This window comes from Schistocerca piceifrons, chromosome X, assembly GCF_021461385.2.
Source record: "Schistocerca piceifrons isolate TAMUIC-IGC-003096 chromosome X, iqSchPice1.1, whole genome shotgun sequence".
Lineage (NCBI taxonomy): Eukaryota > Metazoa > Arthropoda > Insecta > Orthoptera > Acrididae > Schistocerca > Schistocerca piceifrons.
Window position 1 is genome coordinate 429211736 of NC_060149.1, and position 12299 is coordinate 429224034.

The 12299-nt window shown below is 29.7% G+C and overlaps 1 protein-coding gene across 1 annotated transcript in view; it reads left to right on the top strand.

Annotated features, from left to right (window-relative positions):
• The first annotated feature begins 856 nt into the window (after positions 1–856).
• LOC124722399 (sodium channel protein Nach-like) overlaps positions 857–12299 on the top strand; it is a 93500-nt gene continuing 82057 nt past the window's right edge. Inside the window, exon 1 of the mRNA XM_047247569.1 lies at positions 857–1020. Within this exon, the coding sequence (XP_047103525.1) occupies positions 857–1020 (164 nt within the window). The remainder of the gene's footprint in view (positions 1021–12299) is intronic.

Sequence of the window (12299 nt, forward strand, 5' to 3'; positions counted from 1 at the left end):
AGCATCGTACCCGTCAACTATGCAGATTAAATGGCACAAGCGTCAGTGTGGAAACTTTTCAAAATGCGAGATCTCGTAAACGACTCGCACTATAATCCTGCAACAAATATCACTGACATTTTAAATTACCGTACTTTTAGCTTTTTTATGTCAACATGGATTGTTCTATTTAAAAAGATGTATGTTTGCACAAAAAATACATTTTGTAAGTCTTATTACAATTTGTTTATTGGCTAACAATACAATCCCCCGACTACCAATCCATTCTGTGAAAATCGCACAGCAATTTCTCCAATATTTGCGATGCAACTTTCTCGTGATTCGCCCCACATAACGTTTAAAAAAAGACATTCATAAATTTTTCGAATAATGTCGACAACAGTACTTTTTTTATCCAGACATGCATTCAAATTACCTACACAATATAGTATTTTTTGAAAGTTCATATATTTTTTTTAAAAATGAGTAATAATAAATATCACCTTCTGAAACAAATGTATCCACGCTGTACAAAACTCCGAAGATGCGACTGCTCGGGTGGTTCAATAAATTGTGACAATGAGGCATCAGTTCTTCTACTTGAAACCTGCTGAAATATGGTCACCCACTAATCAAAAGAGGGAATTAGAAGTGACTTGTGCCGACGGGTATGGTCAAACTGTCGCATTGACACTCACGTATACGTAGCGTCTTGTTCTGACGAGCTTTAATTTCTCTACATGGGGGCCGACACTACCGGAATACTCGCAATTGTGGAGCGAGGTATTCAGAATAAGGAACCGTTTGTTGCAGCAGGAAGTCGGCAGTCTCCCGTAGCAGAAATAGTGTCGCAGAGGACAAAACTCTTCGAAGTAAAATGCTTCCCGCACGGACGACAGTCCATGTTGAGGCAGTACCGCCTCAAGGCAAAGGTATCCGGAAGGCTACGGGCATCGTGGCTGTGTTCCAGCAGTTCTGCCTCAACACGTCCCAGCACGGCTACAAGTACATTGCTCTGCCCGACCGTGTCTTCGTGGAAAGGTGAGCTTCTCGTCTGAGAACTTTTAACGTACATTTATTTATGTTATATGTAACGGACTGTAGTCGAGTTAAATCAGCCGTTTCTGAGGGACTTAGATTAGGAAATGAGACACTTAAAGTAGTAAATGAGTTTTACTAACTGGGCAGCAAAATAAGTGACGGTGGTCAAAGTATACAGGATATAAAATGCAGACTGGCAACAGCAAGAAAGGCGTTTCTGAAGAAGAGAAATTTTTAACATACAATATAAATTTAATTGTTAGGATGTATTTGCTGAAGGAATACTATCCGTATACCTGTTAGTGGACACTAATATTGAGTGTGTCCACCCTTCACTTCATAACTGCTTGAAGTCTGATGAGGATACTTTCAATGAGTTGTCTGAATGCCAGTTGAGGAATGGTAGCCCATTCTTCCTCAAAGCCGAAGCAATAGAAGGTAGGTCTGCCTCAACCCAAAGGTGGTCCAGGTCTGAACTCTGGGCAGGCCAGTCCATTTCAGGTATGTTACTGCTCACAAACCTTTGCCTCACAAATGCTGTATAATGAGTTCGCATCCTTCCACATTTAGTATGTGCATAATCTCAATAAGGGGACCACACCATAACCAAGAACATCGCCTCTATACCTCACTGTTGCCAATGAACATGATGGCAGGAACGTTCTCCAGGAATTCGCTAAGCCCATACCCTTCCATCGGATTACAACAGAATATAGGGTGATATTTTAAAAGTAATCTCCATGACTGTTAAACACATGGTGTACCAAAAAGAATCATCCGATTTTTAAAAAAGTCATAACTGTTATGTTATCTGAAATATGTGCTTGAACAACATACTGTTAGAAAGAGCAAACTCCCGAGTTTTACATGGTTCGTGGTAGGTAGCAGCAGCGTGCACCCACTTCAGTTATAATAAAAATGATGTCAGGAAAACAGAAAGCGTTTGGGGTTCTACGTTTTGCGCAGTGCAGGTCATTGATTACTGTTCAGCATGACTTTCGTACTAGGTATGTTGTGGATCATTCTGCAGCACAGAACATTAGACGATATCATGAACAATTGTTGTTTGTGTAAAGGTAAATCGCCGTGCCATCACCAATTGTCTGACACAGACGTCAAACGCATCCGCCAAAAGTTTCAGAAGGAGTCAGCAGAAATCCATTCGGCGTGCAGCTCGAAAGCTCAACATGCCCCCAATGTCCATATAGAATTCAGCTGCTGCAAACTCTTCGTGAAGGTGACAAACAACAACGTGTGGAGTTCTGTAATTTCGTTCTTGGCAAAATGGAGGATGATAGTTTTTTTCTATGTTTAGTGTTAAGTGACGAGGCAATATTCCATTTAAATTGAAAGGTGATCCATCATAATGTGAGAATATGGGGTACGTAACAACCACACGAAGTTGTACAACATGGGAGGGCCTCTCAAAAAGTTAATGTGTTTTGTGCAGTTTCACAGGAAAAGGTGTATAGTCAATTTTTCTTTGCTGAGGACACTGTTACATTAAGCACACATCTCGATATGCTCGAGAGCTTTTTTTTCCCCACAATTGGAAACTAATTCGAACGACTTCATTCACCAACAGGATGGGGCACCGCCACGCTGGCATCTGGAAGTGCGGAAATTTTTAAATCAAAGGATTGCTTAATAATGGATTGGTTGCACTGGACCAAATGATTCAGCTCTACATTACTGGCCCCCAAGGTCACCGGACCTGACTGCATGTGATTATTTCTTGTGAGGGCTTATAAAAGACTCTGTTTATGTGCCTCCATTACCAGAAAAAATGAATGAACTGACACATCGCATAACAGCAGCTGTAGAAGCTGTAACTCAAGACATGCTCGCTGCAGTGTGGGAACAATTTCAATACCACACTGACAAATGCCGGGCATCTCAAGGGGGGGGATATTGAGCACTTATGACAAGATACGAAAAAACCTTTTTCAATTTCCCGATCATCAGAAAACAAAATTCGTTGTATATGTTCATTACTTTCAGAAATGTAGACGTGTCAGCTCGGACGATTCATTTTGGTACACCCTGAACATTGATATAAGTGTGAAATAAGTTGAACAATGCCTTTGTGGAAAAATGTTTGCAGCTCCCTGTGGAATCATAACTGCATTCAAGAACGCATCTCTTAGTCTGAAGCAATTGAAGGGCCACCAATATCTTTCTTCAGGGTTCCAAAAATATCTACGTCTACATCTATGTGGCTACTCTGAAAATGGCACTAAAGTGCCTGTTGGAAGGTTCATCGAAACACCTTCACAATAAATCTCTGTTATTGGACTCTAAAGAGCATGTGGAAAGATCGAACATCTATATCTTTCCGTAAGAGCTCTGATTTCCCTTATTTCATTATGATGATCGTATCACCCTATGCAGGTCAGCACGAACAAAACACACTATGTGACCAAAAGTAGCATGACACCCCCAAACACATACGGTTTTCACATTAGGTGCATTGTACTGCTACCTAATGCCAGTTTCTCCATATCAGCGACCTCAGTAGTCATTAGAAATCGTGAGAGAGCAGAATCAGGTGCTCTGTGGAACTCATGGACATCGAACATGGTCAGGTGATTGAATGTCACTTGTGTCATATATCTCAACGGGAGATTTCCACACTCCTAAACATCATTAGGTCCACTGTTTCTGATGTGATAGTGAAGTGGAAACGTGAAGATACAGGTACAGCACAAAAGGGTACAGGCCGACCTCATCTGTTGACTGACAGAGACTGCTGACAGTTGAAGAGATTCATAGTGTGTAATAGGCAGACATCTACCCAGACTATCACACAGGAATTCCTAACTGCATCAGGGTCCACTGCAAGTACTATGACAGTTAGGCAGAAGTTGAGAAAACTTGGATTTCATGGTCGAGCGGCTGTTCATAAGCCACACATCACGCTGGTAAATGCCAAACGACGCCCCACGTGGTGTAACGAGCATAAAAATAGGAAATACGTTGTGTGGAGTGACGAATCATGGTACACAAAGAGGCGAATCAATGGCAAAATGTGGGTATGGCGAATGCCCGCTGCACGTCATCTGCCAGAGTGAGTAGATACGTTTCCGTAGTTCTGGGACACTAAGAGTACCTTAAAATAAATTCTGTATTTTATATATAAGACAACCGACTTTTTAAAAATTCTTAAGAAATTCAGTATATTTAATTAAATCAACCAATTCTATTAACGTTAACTAGATTATCTATTTTTACAATAATACAACTAAATACAATTAACAACTGATTTATATCTTCATTATTCAATTTACTACATGATTGGAGCACAATAATATGATTTAGTTAATAAAAGTGAGTTAATTTTTTAAAAAATCATGTTGTGAAAATATGTAAATTAATTAAAATATTTTAGTTAATAAAATACATTATTTCAAAAATCCCACATTATGAAGGTAAGTAAATTAGTTATAATGTATTAGATAATAAAAAAATATTTTAAAAAATCACATTGTGAAAAGTATGGCATTAAATTCATTATTTTTATTTTAAGTTTTTTCATTTGATTATATTTCAATTTCATTCGTCATTTTTTAATTATTTCCAAATCACAATCATCAATTAATTTACAAAACCTACTTGGTAAATTAACTTTAAAATCATTATTGAGTTCTAAACAAAGTTGTTCTCCAAAACTAGAATTTAAATATCCACACTTCCTAATATTATATAAAACATTTATCTCTAGCTCACTTACTATTCTAATTTCCTTAAAATACTTAACTTATATAATTTCTTCATTAAAATATTTTCCATTTATACAAAACAACTATTTATTAGTTTTAGAAAAATGTGTTTGTAGTTTATATAAAACACATTTTTAAAAATTGTTATTGTGTACTTATACCAAAATGGTTCATTGAAAATTATTCTTTTTTATTTTTATTAATATGATAAAAATTATTTCCTATAAATGGGGAACAAAAAAGAAATGCAAGCTACAGAAAAAGATACTTATGAAATAATTGAGGTATGAAAAAATATATTGATTGCCCTATTTGTTTAAGTGATAAAAATAATAATCAATTTGTTTAAAAAACTGCAATCATATTTTGGATAAAGAATGTATTGATAAATGGTTTAAGTAAAAAGAAAATTGTCCACTTTGTAGAAGTATTATTAAAAATAAAGAACCTACATTAGAAGATATATTGGCTACATTTGATTCTGTACCAGTAACTACAAGATATTTTAATCCTTAGTTTGATAGAATTCAACAATTTAGAAATCAACATTATGCATCTGATGATGATTCCTATTTTTAAAATAATTTATATTAAGAATTTAAAATTTTTTAAAAATTTACTTTTCCACAAATTAGTAAATCTTTTATATATATAAATGGAGCAAGTTCAACAAGAATCTTCTGTGAAAACTAAATTTTTTTAAATATTGTAATACAGAGAAATCAATTAATAATTTTACTTCACAAAAATGTACAAAAGATGGTTATACAACTATATGCAGACCATGTATAAATAAATATCACGCACAAAATTACATTTAAAATCGATTCCCCAGTGTACATTATTAAATATTATTTAAAAGAACATTTACGACGAAATCCAAGTGAAGAAAATACAAAATATTATTAACAATGGATACTGAAGAAAAATCTACATCTACAATGAATAATCAAGACGTTGTAACCAAAGAACCAACTACTTTTACAAAGAAATGTAAAAGTTGTCACGAGATTAAAGATTTAAATTGTTTTAATATAAATCATTCACATAAAGATCAACATTATAATAAATTTAAGAAATGTACTTACGAATATATTAAGAATAAGAAAAAGCAGAAGAAGCATCTTGAAATTTATGAATAATTATTTATTAAATAATAATCCTTTTTGATTAATTAAATAAATTATTAAAACAAATTGATTGTTAAACTAAATATAAACGTAATTTTTTTAAAACTAATTGTTTAAAAACTAATTGATTATTGAACTTAATAATAAACTAATCCCCTTTTACATTAATTATCTATTAAATAACAGTTCTTATCCATATATTAAATAATTATCATTTTATTAAAAAATATTTTTCAGAAATCTATGTAATTTTTTTGTAAAATGGAAACATTCATTGCTGCTGAACTACAACAATTTATAGTTCCAACTCCTCACGAATTTTGTACAATAAATAATTTACGAGGATATTCAAATTTATGTAAACCCAAGTAAATTAAATTTATTATTAATAATCGCCCAATTATTATTAGAAATAATCCAATTATTTTTGGAAATAATAATTCTGAAGTAAGCAAAAATAATACAAATATTGTTAAAAATAATACATCTGAATTGAGTGAACATAACACAAATATTGTTAAAAATAATAATAAATCTGAACGCAATTGTAAGACTTCTACATGCTGAGGCATGTGAAAATTAAAAAATTATATAACAGAAGTAAGTAAAAATTAAACAAATATTGTTAAAATTTATATACCTGAAGAAGTAAGTCAAAATCAAACAAATATTGTTAAATATTATACACCTGAACATAGTGAAAGTTTTTGGAAAAAGTTTCCATATTATGATATTTATGATATTCTTCTAACTAAAGAAGATAAACCATTAAAAGGAATATTTGCATTTCAGCAAATACAGGGTAATTCAAAAAGAATACCACATCTTTAGGAATTTAAAACTCTGCAACGACAAAAGGCAGACCTAAGCACTATCTGTCGGCGAATTAAGGGAGCTATAAAGTTTCATTTAGTTGTACATTTGTTCGCTTGAGGCGCTGTTGACTAAGCGTCAGCATCAGTAGATGCTAAGATGGCGCCCGCTCAACAGAAAGCTTTTTGTGTCATTGAGTATGGAAGAAGTGAATCGACGACAGTTGTTCATCGTGCACTGAGAATCCGTGGGAAACAACTCAGTATGAACGTGACTCACCTAAGGTGAGTGTCATTTCAGCCAATAAAGTTTTTGGTCCCTTTTTCTTCGAAGGTGCTACTGTAACTGGACAACAGTATCTGGAGATGTTAGAGAATTGGCTGTTCCCTCAGCTCGAACAAGAAGCACAACAATTCATATTTCAGCAGGATGGAGCGCCACCTTATTGGCACTTATCTGTCTGTAACTACCTGAACATCAACTACCTGAGGCAATGGATCGGCCGCCAGGCAGCCCGTGACAGAGCACTTCATCACTGGCCTCCAAGAAGCCCTGATCTTACCCCCTGGTGTTTTGGCCACCTCTCCCAGCCACCATTGATGATTTGAAACGAGAAATAACAGCAGCTATCCAAACTGTTACGCCTGATATGCTACAGAGAGTGTGGAACGAGTTGGAGTATCAGATAGATATTGCTCGTGTGTCTGGAGGGGGCCATATTGAACGTCTCTGAACTTGTTTTTGAGTGAAAAAAAACTTTTTAAATACTCTTTGTAATGATGTGTAACAGAAGGTTATATTATGTTTCTTTCATTAAATACACATTTTCAAAATTGTGGTATTCTTTTTGAATCACCCTGTATATTTGAAAAATTGAAACGAAAAGATAGAAAAAAAATTAAAGATTCCTTAGTTGAAAAAGCATTTGAAAATAAACTACAAACAATAAATTCTGAAAATAGTACTGATATACTTGATCCTAATCATTTCTAAACTGCAGTACAAACAAAGACTATGTGAAAGTACATCGTAGTGTAAAGACAAATTTTAATTTATATTGTGAATATAAACTGCAAAAAATGAAATAAATGAAAAATTTCGAGAATTTGGTCAAGAATCTCAGAACTATACTATTTTAACAGAAAGAAATTTTAGTAAAAAATTTATACAAGTTAAAGAGATATTTTAGAAAAAATAACTAATTATGAAGCACAAGTTTCAGGATGGACATTAAATACTATTATTAGTTTATAACTAGCAATTAATAAATATATTCCACTAAATAAGTAATAGAGAACAAAAATCTTCTATTTGTGTAAAAAATAATGGCCAACTTTTTTATGGTCTATAGCTTTATTTCATGTAGATGAACATCATGAAAGAATAACCAAATATTAAAATGTTGGTCTTGATCTAGATACAAAAAATTTGAAAATATTAAATTTCCTTTTTAGTTGATCAGATTCCAAAAACAGAAAATATAATTAATGTATCTACTAATGCTTAGTCATTTGATGATGAACATGAAAACTATCAAGTGTATCCATTATAAATTATACAAATTCTAAAAAGGAAAAACATTTAAATCTACTTTATTTGAAGAAAGATAATAATTCATGCTTTTATTATATAAAAATTTATCCAGACTTGTATCAAGTCAAATTAATATGCATGAAAAATTAAAATAATTTGTGATTTGTGTTTATTACATTTTATAGTCAAGAAAAATTAGATAATCATTCAACAAATTGTTTAACAAGAAGCCGTAAAAAGTGGAAATGCCAAATGAAGGAGAGTATGTATATTTCAAAAATTATCAATATACACAAAAAGTTCCATTTCTTATTTATGCTGATTCTAGAAGTTTACATTTAAAAATGAATAATTGTGAACCAAATCCAGAACCATAGACAATCAAAAACATCAACCAAGAGTATTTAGTTTTTATATTTAATATATCGACAATATATAGTTCCTGTTGTCAATAGAGGACAATATTGTCATCAATTATTTATTGAATGTATAGAACAAGAAGTTGAAGAAATTGGAAAAATTTATTCTGAAATGAAAGAAATGTTACCACTTGCATCTGAAGAAAGTAAAATACATAATAATTCGAAAGACCGTAAACTTTGTAAATGTAATTATACAAAAAATAAAAAAGAAAGTTCATCATAATGATGATCTAATGGGAAAATATGTTGCTCCATTCTCAAATAATTGTAATTTAAACCTAAAATATCGTGATTTTGTAACAATTTATTTACGGAATTTATATGGTTATGATTCATATCTTTTGTAAAAGAAATTGGTTATGATAATAAAGAAATATAATTAATACAAAACAATGAAAATAAATACATTAATTTTGGTAAACACACAAAAAATTTAAAAATGAGATTTGTTGATACATTTAAATAAATGGTTTCTTCACTCGATAAACTTATAACAAATTTATAGAAAAATCAATTAAAAATATTAAAAGTTATTTTTCTTCAGAATTATTTAATTTAGTAATTAGGTAAAGTTGTTTGTCCATATGATTATATTGATTCTTGGAAAAAATTTGAAGATACGTAATTACAAACAAAAAACATTTTATTGTAAATTAAATGATTGTGATATAAGTGATGAAGGTTAAGACAATGCAAAATTATTTGGGGAAATATTCAACACAAAATCTAGGTGAATGTCATGATTTATATCTTAAGACTCATGGATTATTGTTAAGTGATATTTTTGAACATTTCAGAAAAACATGTTTAGAAACATATAATATAGATCCTTCTTGATATTTTACAGCTGCAGTTTTATTTTGGGATGCTATGTTAAAGTCTACTGAACTAAAACTTGAATTATTCTATGATTATGATATGCTTCTAATGCTTGAAAAACGAATAAGGAAGGAATTTCACAAAGTTTAAAAGAGATGTAAAAGCAAATAATAAATATTTAAAAGATTTTAACAATAAAAAATATCGAATTATATTCTGTATCAAGATGCAAATAATTTATATGGTTACGTTATGAACCAATATTTAGCCATATGGTGGATTTAAATGGGATGAACCAAATATTTTTAATTGTACTAAAGTAAACGAAATTTCAAACAATTGTGAAAATAATTATATATTTGAAGTAGATTTAGAATATACAAAACTATTACATGACTTACATAACGATTTACAATTAGCTCCTGAATCAAATCTTGTTCCAGGTACAAATGAAAGTAAATTAATAACTACTTTATATAAAAAATGTAATTATGTAGTACACTATAGAAATCATAAACAATATTTATCATTAGGAATGCAACTTACAAACATATATAAAGTTTAAAAATTTAAACAATCTGATTGATTAAAAAAGTATATAGATTTAAACACACAGTTATGAACTAAGGCTATTAATAATTTATAAAAGTTTTCAGTGATAATCTTGCTGCTAATCGTATGAATAGAACTAAAATAACATTTGATAAATCTAATTATGTTGGATTAAGTATACTAGATTTATCTAAAGGACTAATGTATGTTTTTCGCAATAGAGCTATGAAACCTAAATGTGGTGAAAGTATTGAAAAATGATATAAAGATAAAGATAGCTATATTTATAATATTAAAACTGAAGACTTCTATGAAGGTACAAAATCAGTGATCTATTATTTTGATACAAGTGATTTACCAACAAATAGTATATATAATATTCCTCAATTAAACAAAAAAATTGTTAGAAAAATGAAAGATGAATGCACTAGAAAAGAAATTGTAGAATTTTTTGGTTTATGAGCAAAAATGTATGCTTATAAAGTTTGTTTGCTTAAGAATATATAACAAAATAGAAAATTTAATTTAATGAGAAATTAAATATGTTTATAAAGTTTGTTTGTTTAACAATACAGAACAATATAGAAAATTAATTTTAATTAATAATGAAATATATACAATTCAAGTAAGTAAAACGGTATGATAGTAAGATATGTATTGGAATACAAAATAAATAGATTACAATGTGGTCATTACGTATTGTTAAAAATGTAATAAAATTATTTCTATATAAAATTAATAAAATTATGTCTACATAAATTTAATAAAATAATTTCTATATTAAATTAATAAATTTTCTATATACATAAGGTTTTTTTATATTAAGGGAAACTTATTACAAAGATCAAATAAAATTTTATATAGATCAAATAAACTATGATTATTGTATAGTGAAACTACAAAGTTTGAATAAATGAAACAATAGAATAATTAACATTAAAGGTGTTAGAATTAAAAATAAGCATGAAATAATTCAATTAAAAGTTGATAGAATTAAAATGAAAGATAAAATAATTTAACTAATAGATGAAAGAAATAAAGAACAAACTGTTCGAATTCGAAATTTCATGGAAATTCTTGATATTTATTTAAAACACTAATTGATTGTTAAGCAAAATGGCAAATTAATTCTTTAAAAAATTAATTGTTTTACATCTAATTGATTATTAAACTAAGTACTAAACTAGTTTTTTATAAAATTTCCTTAACTTTATTTATCCAATTGTTATGTGAATTATTATGTGGATATTCGTTTTTCTGGACTTCTTTTCATAAAAATTTCCTTTATATCTTTTAATTTTCATGTAATCGGATTAAAATAAATACCATCTTCAATTTTAAAATTTTCTATTGACCAATTAGCTGGATAATTTTTTCAAGTTGATTTTTATATATACTAATTTCAACTTTATCTCCTTTTTTAAATTCAGTATTTCGATTAGTGAAAATGTTACTTATTTTTAAAGTTTTCATTAACTTCTATTGGTTTCATTTTTATTGCAGAATGTTTTGCATTATTGTATTCATCAATTAGATTTTTAACTAAATTTAACTATTTATATTTTCCTTGCAAAGATAATTCTTCCAGATTAAGTGTTCTGCTAAATCATTCAACAACAGATGCTTTTAATTCTGAAATAGTTGAATTATGATTAATGTTATATGTTTCCATTAATTCTTGAAAATGTTTATTATAGAATTCTTTTCCATTACCTCTTTGTAAATTAGATGGTTTTCATAGAATATAAATTTTTTCTAAAGTATCAACTATATTTTTAGCTTTTTTATATTTCATAGGAACAGCAAATTCGAATTTTATAAAACATCAGGTATTGTTAATAAATATTTGTAGCCCTTCTTTTTTTCAAATTCGTTTTTAATAACCAGAATCAAATTCAACTAAATCAGCCTGCCATAAATCATCTATACTAAAAGAAACAACATTTCTTCTTTTAAGAATCAAATTCAACTAAATCAGCTTGCAATAAATCATCTATACTAAAAGAAACAACATTTCTTCTTTTAAAATCGTTTCTAATTGGTGTATCTAGTTAATTAATTACATCATCAGGAATATTATTATTTAAACCATCACCATTTACAATATTTTGTTAACGAATTTACTTTTTTAGATTTACAAATTGTACAAATACCTGTTATTCTTTGTCTACTATTTTTTTGTAGTCTATATGCATTATGTGTTTCTCTAAACTTCTTAAATTTCAAACAATAAATAGAATTATCTTTCAGTACTAAATGTGAATTGTGATTATTCATTTCTATAGATAAAA